This window comes from Notechis scutatus, chromosome 6, assembly GCF_049901735.1.
Source record: "Notechis scutatus isolate UNSWTSFEM ecotype Mainland chromosome 6, rNotScu1.2, whole genome shotgun sequence".
Classification (NCBI taxonomy): Eukaryota; Metazoa; Chordata; class Lepidosauria; order Squamata; family Elapidae; genus Notechis; species Notechis scutatus.
Genome location: NC_142014.1, coordinates 24,795,665 through 24,808,821, shown reverse-complemented (window position 1 = coordinate 24,808,821; position 13,157 = coordinate 24,795,665). Strand labels below are relative to the sequence as shown.

Genomic DNA, 13,157 nt, shown 5'->3' with positions numbered 1-13,157 from the left:
GACTATGATGAGGTGTTTGCACTAGTCTGAAGGCTACTACATTAAGGGCAGCATTAGTGTGGGCAGCTAAGGAGAAATACATTGTAAATCATTTGGATGTAGGGATGGCATATCTGCATGCACCGTTGCAACACACTATATATTTAAAGAAACCTTTAGGTATCAAAACTGATAATACAACTGATTGCTGGAGATTGAAAAAGAGTCTTTATGGTTTAAAGCAATCAGGATATGAGTGGAACCAATGTATAGTAAAAGAATTAACTAAGATAGGCTTTGTAGCTGGCATGGCTGATCCATGTTTGTTTAAAAGAGAAAGTAATGGTGTAATTTCATTATTGTTATTGTTTACTGATGACATAGCATTAATCACCAAAACTGAACAAGAAGCTACTGAGATAATTTCACTATTGGAAAAGAAATTTAAGATAAATCAATTAGGAGAAATCAAACAATATCTTGGTTTAAAGATAGAACTAGAGAAGGATACAAGATCTCACAAGCAGATAAAATTAACCAATTACTAAAAAGTTTTAAAATGGAACTTTGTAAACCGGCTAAGACACCAATGAGCCAGGAGTTTAGCCACAGTGATGTTCAAATCCTATTTTTGATAAGAACATTTATCAGTCCTTGATTGGTAGTTTATCTTATCTCAGTAATTGGTCAAGGCCAGATATTGCATACAGTGTTAATCAATTAGCTAGATTTAATGCTGAGCCAATTGAAAGGCACTGGAAAGTTGCTAAACGTGTATTAAGATATCTAAAACAAACAATGCATTATGCATTGTATCTGGAGCCAAAAGATGAACTGAATTTAACTGCATATGCTGATGCAAGTTTTGCTACAGACATAAATACATGAAAATCTACATCAGGTACTGTAGTATTATTGGGAAAGGCATTGATTGGATGGAGATCTATTAGACAGAAACATCTAAGTTTGTCAACAATGGAGGCTGAATTCTCATGTTTATCTTTATTATGTACAGATTTAGTTTTTTATAAGCAATTATTAATTGATTTGGGAATTAATATAACAGATTCTATTGTTGTTTATGAAGATAACCAATCAGCAATACAGATGGCTTCAAATATTGCTGTTAAGACAAGAACGAAACACACAGATTTAAGATATTTAAATGTGAGACAATGTGTGCAAAGTAAAATGATTAAGCTGGAATACTGTATGTCAGAAAACAATATAGCAGATCATTTTACAAAGGCCCAAGGCTCTATAAAGCATAAGGCTAGCTGTGAAGATTATGGACTTAGAATGTAAGGTTGTATATATTATCTTACCCAAAAGGGGAGAGTGTTAGGAATATAAGTCACCTAACAGCTATCTGGGTTGGACAATATATAAACCAGGATAGACATTTTAATACTGTCTCTTTAAGAGAATCATAAAAGTGTAATTGTGTGTGGTTTCTCAAATGGCCATAAGATGGAGCCAAAAACCTGGGTTGTCTTCATCTTAGTCCCAGAAGAGAGTGTGAGTCAGTCTCTGTTTCCTTCTGTTGGAGAGTTTTGCTGTTCTTCCTAATTGATATTTTTTGGATTTGATGTAAGTCTGATATTGAACTGTTTTTGATACTGGGATTTGTTATTGGATTATCCCTGGATTGAAAACTGACTGCCTTACCTGTGAATGACTTTCGACTGTGTTTTAACTTTGCTTAAAACCTTTATTGGAAGTAAAAACCAACATTTACTGTACAGTATATCTGTGTGCTTTGTGTGTATAACACTACTCTCAATACGTCTCCCTGTATGCGCTCATTCTCCTAACGGGGAATTACCTCAACAGAGATGTGGTCTACTCGGGAGGAGAGGGCCTTGATCCTCTTCCTGGGCTGCATGTTGAGAACTGCATAAGAGTTTGGACCTGCATACTGGCAAACGCTGGAGACAAAGCGTGTTTTATTTTGGTCTGAAGTTATCTTGGTTGGCATCCTTCCAATAAACTGTGCCTTGTTATCTCTTTGAATTTGGTAAATAGTTCTCCTGTTCCATTGTGGAAATTTTGTCATTGTGGTTTGTTTGATTTTTTATTTCACCTCTATCTGCTCAATAAATTCGGACTGTATTGCTTTCTTTTGAAGACTATTCTTGAGTATGTTTTATCTTCAAATGAGTATTATTGAACAGTGCAGCCAAGTTGGAGGATTAAAGGACATTTATTTACATTTTGGATTTTGTTATGTTTGTGGTACACTCTGGGTCATCACAGGACCTCCCTTAGGACTGAAGGTTCTATTATTCAGTGCAGACTCACAGCTAGCAAATTCGAGAGACTGAGCTAGCTGATGGCAGATAGATAGATCACTGAATGATTCTGTGAGCAACTCAATCTGCCTGCCTGCTTTGCCTGATTTTGGGTCAAAGTTGCTCTTTTTTATAAAAAATTCAATATTTACATACATGGTGTGTTGTGAGTTAATTTTGTGAGTTTGCTTGCAAGCAAATTTTATGTGACAGACTGAGCTAGCTGATGGCAGATAGATAGATTTCCGAATGAATCTGTGATTCTGTGAGCAACTCAATCTGCCTGCCTGCTTTGCCTGATTTTGGGTAAAAGTTGCTCTTTCTTTATAAAAAAGATAAATATTTATATAAATATTTATAATATTGACATACAAGCCATGCCCAGCCAGTCACATGACCACCAAGACACACCCACAAATTAGGCCATGCCCACAGAACCAGTTAGTGGTCCCTGGGATCTAAAATTATGAGTTTGGTGGTCCCTGAGGTCCAAAAGGTTGGCAACCCCTGCTTTACATCATTATCCTAAGGCAGGGTTGTCAAACTGGATTTCTTCAAGGGCTGGATCAACATTGTAATTCTCCTCCAAGAGCCGGGGGGGGAAGCAGAGGGGGAGATGGGACAGATGCTTCCTCCAGCACTTTGCAGGCCAAAATGGGGGCAGAGGGCCTGCCTCTTTTCAGCCTCCATAACCTCCTGCAGCACTCTGCTGGCCAAAAACAGGCTGCACGGAGGCCCCACAGGCCAGTCCTTTGATATTTTCAGGCCTTCTCCATCCCTGGGCTAGATTTAAGCATCCCGCGGGCCAGATCTGGCTTTTGGGCCTTGAGTTTGACACCTCTGTTCTAAGGTATCTTCAGATGTCCATCATCCTTGTTATATTCTGGGCATGGGTGCAAGGAACTGAGACGAGTCAGAGAATAGTGAACTTCAACTCTTTATTAAGGATCAGGAACAGAGCGAAAACCCTTGTGCAGCAGTAGCCCTTTTATAGAGCTAGCTACTGACCTGTTAACCAATGACCTGTGTCCAAATGCTTAACTTTTGCCCAATGAGAGATGTTAAACTAATAGCCAATCAGGTTGCTCCATGAGGACCAATCCCAGTTCGCTATCCAAGGGCCAATCCAAAGTGCAGGATTTCAAGCCTGCTTATCATGAGGTTAATAAGTTTTATTAAATGGTTTTTGTTAGTTCATAACAATCCTAACAAGGGCTGTTGGCACAACACACTAAAGCAATAATAAGGTCAGTTCAAGTTTGTTTACAGCTCGAGATCATTCATAAAATTATATCAAATACATCAACATGTATGTCTCTTTCTGTGAAGATGTGTGGTATAATTAAAAAGTTACAAAATAAACCTGCAATAGCCACTGATTAAAATGTTGCAATCTTCTTGGAGATTTTTGCAGATCAATCTCATGGAATTAGCGTAGTAATCTCATGATCATCAAAGCCTCATGATCCATTTGATATTGAGATTATAATGGGCGCTTTACCAGAATACGTGATATAGTTTCAACTTCTGTAACACAATATTCACAAGTGCCATTTGCCTGTTATCATCTTACTGAGTAGCAGATTAACTAGAGACAGGGAGAAAAGAGAGTGGGTGAGCAAGTGAGTGGGTGAATATCTTGGAAGAAGAATATTTTCAGAATAACAAAGACAGGAAACTTCCATCAAATTGGCTATCTTGTTCCCAAATCCACTGCTTAAATTTGACCTAGGTTTCATCATGGCCAATAGTGGATATTTCTGAAACCAAAAAGATACAGTACACAAATTCATAATTGATTTGTCTCTTGAGACAAGAGAGACAAATATATTTAAGAAGACAGACCCAAAGATTTTGTTTGTACAGAAACTGGAGCAACAGGCCCACCCCAAAAATGCAGACTACTAGTTCTCTAGCTTTATGAAAACATTAAGAGTCGATTGAGGGATGAATGTTAAAGTTTTTAGGGATTTTGATTGGATACCTTCAGATCCAGAGTTGTTTTTCTAGATGTGCAGCTGAGTGACAGGTTGCACCAGAAGCATAACTTGAGCTTTAAATAATTGGATTGTTCCTGGGATACAGTTGAGTTGGTTTGTGAATTTAACTCACAAAGGATCTTTTTTGAGCTCTTATATAATGCTCACTTGCTTGATTAGTTCAGCAGGTGGAAGACTGAAGATGCACAATCAGATGCATAATAAATCTCATCTTTTGTTCAATAAGTCTCCATCTTATTTTAGCAAATTAGCCATTTCTTCCAGTTTGAGTGAAGAGCTTCCCGAAGAGTTTGAACTTGTTGAATCACACATGCACAGATATTCACTTTCTGCAGACATTTAAATCACTGGATGTGCATCTTTTCAAAAAGTGTTGGTAAAATACTACAATGGAACTCTTTCTCAACCCTTGTGCTTGCAAACCAGAGGTGGGATTCTACCGGTTCACAACTATTCACTAGAACCGGTTGTTAGATTTCTAAGCAGTTTGGAGAACTGGTTGTTCGAAGAAATCTCCTTTTGTTTTTTTCCCCACTTTAGAGCCTAACCCTGTAAGGAAGGCATTCTTTACATTCTGGTGTTGTTGTTTACAGAAACTTCCTCTCCATTAACCATTATTACATTCTTGGCAGGGGTAGACTTCCTGTCTCTGGAGCTTCTCTGGAGTTTTTTTTCCTCTCCTTTGCTGGTACTTTGATTGTGTCCAGCCCGAAATTGATATATGTGTAGCCATTTCATTTGGAAACCTGACAGCTTGAGTTTCTTAAAGGGGAAGGATTGTTTTAAGCTTTTTACACTGCTGTTGGGAGGAAATACTCCCCTGTTGGAGTTAGCACTTTGAATAAATAATTGAATAATGAAGCAGAACTGCCAGAAAGAAGCTTTTTAATTACAAGGAACCAAGAGGAGTGACATTCAGCAAGTCTTCTTGGCTAGCTAGAAAGATTGACATTCAAACATGAGTTTACATACCCTTTCAGTAACAACAGCTACTGTAGTGATTTAATTATTTGTATTGTGTTCAAATTTTTTCCTGCCTCATGGTTTCTTTTTCTATCTAGGGAGGGGGTCTTCCTTCACTGCTTTAGTGGTATCTGGCACTGTCCTTTTGGGGTGTACTTCCAAGAGGCAGGATGCAAGCTTGGCACTGGTTTTTTTTACTGCCTGGCACCGTGCCTGATTTGTAACTCCAGCTTGCAGGTATTTTTAATCTAATGATTGGTATTTAGGGCAGCTTTTGCAAGCAAAGAAGCTTTTTGTATTTTTCAACAGGTAATCCTTGACTTACAACAGTTCATTTAGTGACCACTCAAAGTTACAATGGCACTGAAAAAAGTGACTTATGATCATTTTTCACACTTACAACCGTTGCAGCATCCCCACAGTCAGGAGAAGCCAGGTGAGGAGAAGTGCCCCTCAATTGTGAGTGATGTCGCGTTGTCCATGCCCACCCAGTCACATGATCCCCAAGCTATGCCCACCAACTAAGCTGTGCCCACAGAACCAGTTGTTAAAAAAATGTGAATCCCACCCCTGTTGCAAACATTGTATGGATATTAGTGCAGGATTCTGTGTCTTTTCCTATGAAGACTAGTGCCTTTTGCTGTAATAAAGACACACACACATACACACACTTTTGCATTCTTCCCACCATAATTTCAGGATTGCCTTCTTGTATTCCTGAAGCATCACATAAAAAGGGACACAAGCACACACAAATGAATGCTTGCATACGTTCCTTAGTTAAGGTTAAAAAAACAGGGTAGTGTTTTTCTTAAAAGACTTATTAATCTGCTGGGTTTGAATGACTAGTGAAGTTTTCTTTATTTTATAATTAGCTTCACAGTTTAAGATTGGTGGAATCTCAATAATTCAAGTCCTAACCAAGGACCCAAGAAGTATGAGGCCCATGATGTTCTCCGAGCTTGCTTGTTTTATTGCAGACATTCCATAACCAAACTAGATAACATCATCAATAACCCCATAGTTTAACCCTGAGCTACAAATATTCTCATCTATCGGGACCTGAGAAATACTAAGATAACTTCTAAAAATATAGCAAAAGCCCTTCGACTTATGTACTGCTTCACAGTGCTTTGCAGCCCTCCGAGTCAGCCTATTGCCCCCCAACAATCTGGGTCCTCATTTTATCGACCTCGGAAGGATGGAAGGCTGAGTCAACCTTGAGCCAGTCAGAATCGATCCACTGGCAGTGGGTAGAGTTTGCCTTCAATAATGCATTACAGTAGTTAGAATGCATTATTGAAGGCAAACTCATCACCATGGCTCTTATGGCTCATATAAGTAGTTGTAAGCAGGGCTAATATTTTTCTTTCTCTGAGCTAGTTACATTGCCTGGCCTTCACCAATTTTTAAATATGCCCACCTGTGGATACTTTCATCATTACAGAATACAGAATAATGGTCTTTGCCCTTTGACTTTGGCCGTCTTCCAGTCCAACTCCCTTGATCTCTATTTTGTCCATTCTGGACAAGTGGCTCTTTGATCTCTTCTGAAAAACCTTCAGTGATGCAGCACCCACAACTTTTGAAGGCAAGCAGTTCCACAGGTTAATTGTTCTCACTGTCAGGAAATTTCTCCTCAGTTTCTTAGTTTCCATCTATTGCTTCTTGTCCTGCCTTCAGATGCTTTGGAGAATAGATTGTCCTCCTCTTGTTTGTGACAGCCTCTCAAACAGTGGAAGACTGCTAACATGTCACTCTTACTCCTTCTCTTCGTTAGATCAGATATATACAGTTTTTCAACTGTTCCTCATACATTTCAGCCTGCAAACCCTTCATCAGAGGTGGTGTTCAGCCAGTTCCGGCCAGTTCTGGAGAACAGGTAGCGGAAATTGTGAGTCGTTTGGAGAACCAGCAAATCCCACCTCTGACTGGCCCCACCCCCATCTCTTCTCTGCCTCCCATTGAGTCCCATCTGATTGGCTGGGTCTTCTTTGGTTACCCTGCACAGGAGAACAGAGCTGTAAAGCAGGTTAGTGGGGTGGGAAAGAAATGGAGATTTTGCAGTAACCTCCCCCTGCCATGCCCACCAAGCCATGCCCACCAAGCCATGCCATGCCCACAAACTACACCCACAGAACCGGTAGTAAATTTTTTTTGAATCCCATCACTTCCCTTAATCATTGTTCCAGTTACATGGGCTATTTATTTTTATTTATTTATTTATTTGATTTGTCAATCACTTACAAGATAATAGGTATAAGTATAAACATAGTTATGAATACATGAAATGGATACATATAAGAAAAATAAAAAAGAAACAATAGGACAGGGACGGTAGGCACAATGGTGCGCTTATGCATGCCCCCTACAGACTTCTTAGGAAAGGGGTGAGGTCAATAGTAGACAGTCTAAGATTAAAGTTTTTGGGGTTTGGGGAAGAAACCACAGAGTCAGGTAGAGTATTCCAGACATTGACCACTCTGTTGCTGAAGTCATATTTCCTGCAATTGAATTTGGCGCGGTTTACCTTGAGTTTGTATCTATTGTGTGCTCTTGTATTGTTGTGGTTGAAGCTGAAGTATTCATTGAATATATGTCTATGGAGATTCTCAGTCATTCAGGTCATGGTTGTCCCAAAAGTGCTTTTTACAAGAGGCAACTGGAAACCAGAAAGCTCAGTTCCCTCTTGAAAAAAAAGCAACTTTGGGCCTTATTAAATATACGTACTTAATTTCCTTTTTTTTTAAAAAAAGTCTAGACTTGCAGTATAAGCATTATCCTTTGCCTAATAAACTATGATATGTTTGAACATAATTGTGTATATTATTTACCTGCTATGGATTTAACATACATTTCATGTCTTGTTGCTGAGAGCTCGCCTACACCTGTGAAGGTGATTCCTTCCATTTCAACACTTTGCTCTGGAAATAAATCTCACACCCACTTGGTGGCCATGCAAATCTAGAGGTTTGGCCCTCGCATTCTTGGTTGCCTTTCAACATGAAAGCATCTGCAAAGAGATGTGGGCAGCCCCATTCTTATTGGTCTTCTGGAAGGTTGTGAAAACCAGCTCTTCCCCCAGCCACAGATGTTGCTAGAGCTTGGGTGTGGATGTGATTAGTTTAATTGCGTTGATTATACAATTTGATACATGAAACCTGACCAAGTTACTTTTTAATGGGATTGTATAGTTTGGTTTCTCTTTGTCCCTCAGTGTTCCCTGGTAGCTATATAAATATGTTAAGCAATTAAGTAAATATATATTACTATGTCCCCAGAAACTTCCTACTGCAGGTTGAGTTCTGGAAAAAATAAATGGTTTTTCACCTGTAAAGAGTAGCCACTGTACCGTTCTGGTTGTGGGTGCAGGAAAGGCTTTCATAATATTCCTTTTAAGATGTCTGTCAACTCATAAAACATTTCTTTTATAGTTGCCATCAGAAAGGGAGGGGGGAAAGGGGTTTGAAAGAGCAGTGTGGCAGCTTGGAAATCAAAAGGGCATTCCATTCATAGCTTTTTCAGAGATTGTAACTAGATGACTGAAGTGTCTGCCACACAAAAATCCAATTGGAGAACATGATTGATGACTCTTGGCTATGGACGTGTTTCGTTGGAAAATATGAATTATGATACACCCAGAAGGGTGGGGGAAAATCAGGGTCAAGTGAATTACGTGTCTCAGAGTTGGCTACACCTAGGTCATGCCGACATATTAACTCCCAATAAATCCTGTTTAGTTTTGGAAGATTGGCTCAAGACTCATGATTTAATTGGGGTAACTGCCAGAATCCTGACAATGTCATAGCTTCTGACCAAGTTTCCCAGGAATGCTGTAGACAGAGGAACCTTAAGGGTTTGCAAGCCTCTATAGTGAGGAGGTCCCTCAAGAGACCCCTGCAAGGAGGGTGCAACTATAAATAGTATTGGGAGAAATATCCATCTGGTTCAGTTCCAAGCCAGGAGAAAGGCACTGGAGACAAAATGGAGGCTGGAGGCTGATTGGAAAAGAGGGTCCATTTATTGATGAACAGAACCACATGTTTGTGATTCTGGTGCAGCTGACCACCTGGAGTCAAGAGTGAGGGGGTATTTATACCTTCTATTGGTCTTTGAACTTGAGCTTCCTGTTCCTGTGCAAGAACATGTATTCTATTGGCTGCTGTAGGGGTCATAGCTGGCTCTGTAGTTTTTCTGAGCCAAGCTTGGTTGAAACTTGGTCTGCTGATGCAATGAAGGAGCTTGTTGGGCAATTCCTAGTGTAGCTGAGGGCTAATCCTACCTTGCTGCAGGAAAATTGCTTATGAATAGGGCTGCCTAGATCTCAATAAGCTCTTTATCTCTTAAGCGCTGACATCTGCTGAGGGCCATCAAGAAAGGTAGGGGCTGCTTTCTGTCTCCAAGAGCATGTTTCTCAATTTCTCATCCAGGAAAATATAATATTCTGCCTTTTTAATATTTCTTAAAATATTTCATTCTTCTAGGAGAGGGGTGGGTGATAGCTTTCTACAATAGCAACAGCACTTAGAATTATATATCACATCATAGTGCTTTACAGCCCTCTCTAGGTGGTTTACAGAGTCAGCCTATTGCCCCCAACAGTCTGCGTCCTCATTTTACTGATCTCGGAAGGATGGAAGGCTGAGTCAACCATGAATCAGTGAGACTCCAACTGCCAAACTGCAGGCAGCTTTCAATCAGCAGAAGTAGCCTGCAGTACTGTGTTCTAACCACTGCGCCACCATGGCTCATAAAGCCATTTTAAGCCTGTGCAAGGTACTCATTTTGTATGTGATGAATTGTACTGAAATCTGCATTTAATCTCTAGGCTTTAGAAATAGTGAGTCATGAAAAAATGGACGAGAGGCAAGATCTCACCCCAAAATGCAGCCTTCATCACTTAATCGATTGCATGTTTGTATGTTCAATCTGAGTGAAAATTTTGTTATGAAACAAAACCTTTAGCCTTGTTAATGCTGTAGAAATCACTTCATGTACAGTATGAAAATTATACAATTCAGTAATCCTGGGTAGAAGATATCCAATGCCAATCTTCATGCTTCAGCTGGGACACTGGGATGGAACAAAACTGGTAGATTTTATCGTGAACAATAATTTAATAGTAGTAGGGCTAGTAGTGCTGATTAGAGTAAGTCTCTTGTGCTATCTGTTGAATGCTTAAACCGTTGAAATATATCTTGAAGCAGACAGATACTAAAGTTGATTTGAAGTCATGAAGGTCTTTCCAGGGCATAGTAACAACTCCCAGAAAAGCACAGTCAATTTCTAAGGGTGCTGGAAGCTCTAGCATAGCTAAAAAACTTGTAGCAGAGATTTAATAAAAAATACCATAAATTTTGAGCCACTTTGGATCTTGCAATGAATATACGCCAGATGATCACAAATAGGGTGGCCTTCAGTGCACAGTGAATGGTCTTTAGCCTGATGAAGCAGAGAAGAGAAAGAAGAGAAGCTGAAATATCAATGCTAGATCATTCACAAAACAACTCAACCACTAGCTGGAATATGGAGAGCATGATGGAACATCAATAACAGGACGGAATAATAGAAATGCAGTATTGGAAGGGACCTTGGAGGTCAATCAGTCCAACCCCCTGCTTAAGCAGAAAACAGTATACCATTCTGGACAAATGACTCTCCAATCTCTTCTTGAAAACCTCCAGTAATGGGAGTAGCCACAACTTCTAGAGGCAAGTGGTTCCACTGATTAATTCTTCTCACTGTCAGGAAATTTCTTTTTATTCTAGGTTGGATCTTTTCTTAATAGGTTTCCATCAGTTACATTTTATCCTCAGGAGTGGGATTCAGTTTTTTTAACAACCAGTTATGTGGGCGTGGCTTAGTTGGTGGGTGTGGCTTGGTGGTCATGTGATTGGGTGGGTGTGGCTAACTCAACATCACTCATGTCAAGGGGAACTTCTCCTCGTCTGGCATCTCATGACAGTGGGGATGCTGCAGCTGTGATAAGTGTGAAAAATGGTCATAAGTCACTTTTTTTAGTGCCATTGAAACTTTGAATGGTCACTAAATGAACTGTTGTAAGTCAAGGATTACCTGTACAAAAATACAAAAAGCTTCTTTGCTTGCAAAAAGCTGCCCTAAATACCAATCATTAGATTAAAAATACCTGCAAGCCGGAGTTACAGATCAGGCAGGGTGCCCGAGCACCTTGAGGAATTAAAATAGTTAAAATGCAATGATAACTATCAGCAGCCAACTCTTGCTCATAAAGTGAAACCCAAAGGTCAATTAAGCTCTCCAGAAAGAGCAACCCAGGAGAAGCAATTATTAGATCCATTTGAACCACTTAAAGATACCAGCTGGTCTCACTCACCTTCCAAGATATTCTAAGGAAATTATCCAGATCACATGCCCCCCAGAAAGGCAGTAAAAAAAATCAGTGCCAAGCTTGCATCCTGCCTCTTGGAAGTACACCCCAAAAGGACATTGCCAGATACCACTAAAGCAGTGAAGGAAAACCCCCACCCCAGAGAGAAAAAGAAACCACGAGGCAGGAAAAAATTCAATCACAATACAAATAATTAAATCACAATAGTAGCTGTTGCTTGTTAACCCAATTACCAGACAAATAGACACAGGAACTAGCCAGATTTGTCAACCCAGTTTCTTTTCAGGAACAGAGATTAACCATTTTCCTTCCAAAAAAAGCTGAATAGGGAAAATTATCCCATCAATAAACACAGGATTAAATGTCGCCAAGCACAGAATTAACCTTCACCAAAAACCAGTTTTAGACCAAAACTCAGAAAGGGTATGTAAACTCACGTTTGAATGTCAATCTTTCTAGCTAGCCAAGAAGCCTTGCTGAATGTCACTCATCTTGGTTCCCTGTCACTAAAAGCCTTGCTTCATTATTCAATTATTTCTTCAAAGTGCTGATTGTCCAGGGAAGTATTTCCTCCCAACAGCAGTGTAAAAATCTTGAAACAATCCTTCCCCTTTAAGAAAGTCAAGCCCCAGAAGCTCTGGAGACAGGAAGTCTCTGGAGACTGGCAAGAATGTAATAAGGGTGGAAAAAAACAAAAGGAGATTGTTTCTAACTACTGGTTCTCTGAACTGCTTAGAATGTTAACAACTGGTTCTATAGAACTCGTCAGAACCGGTAGAGTCCCACCCCTGCTTATCCTGCCCTCAGATGTTTTGGGGAAGAAGTTGATCCTCTGTTCTCCATGACAGCTGCTCAAATATTGGAAGACTGCTATCATGTCACCCCAATCCTTCTCCTCATTAGTCTAGACCTACCCAATTCCTGCAGCCGTACTTCATGTGTTTGAGCCTCCAGTCCCCTAATCGTCTGTGTTGCTTTTCTCTGCACCCTTTTCAGAGTGTCAACATCTTTTTTGTATCGTGGCGACCAGAAATACTCCAAGTGTGGTTTTACCAAACCAATATAAATCGGTACTAGCACTTCACACGATCTTGATACAATCCCCCTGTTGGTGCAGCTTAGGACTGCCCTGGGTTTTTATTTGGCAGTTGAAGCATATACCAATCATATTGATAAATATTTTCTTCTATCCCATCTCAGGCCAAACTGCTATGTTCCACCCCATATAATCATAGTTATTTAGAGAAATAGGATGGAAAGTGGATGACATGATTAGAAGAGTGGCTCAGATTTTAAAGTCTTCTCTTACAGGGTTTCTTCATCCATCTTAGAAAGGAGGCCTGAGCAGTTAGTAGCAGCTCCAGAGAGCAATTTCAATTTCCACCCATCACTTATCATTCAAAATATTGTAACACTAAATTTTCTGAGAATAGAAACCACAGTTATGTTGTGACATACAGTACTTAAATAGTATGTTACTATTTAAATATCAGACACATAGGTAGTATTCAGTCGGTTCTGACCGGTTCTGGAGACTCAGTAGCAAGAATTTGG

The 13,157-nt window shown here is 39.8% G+C and overlaps 1 protein-coding gene across 2 annotated transcripts in view; it reads right to left on the bottom strand.

Annotated features, from left to right (window-relative positions):
• Positions 1-9,235: 9,235 nt before the first annotated feature.
• LOC113419738 (fatty acyl-CoA reductase 1-like) overlaps positions 9,236-13,157 on the bottom strand; it is a 57,366-nt gene continuing 53,444 nt past the window's right edge. For both annotated transcript variants that reach the window (XM_087969544.1, XM_026679283.2), the window contains exon 12: positions 9,236-10,675. In XM_087969544.1, coding sequence (XP_087825670.1) covers positions 10,513-10,675 — 163 coding nt within the window. In that variant the 3' untranslated portion in view covers positions 9,236-10,512. The remainder of the gene's footprint in view (positions 10,676-13,157) is intronic.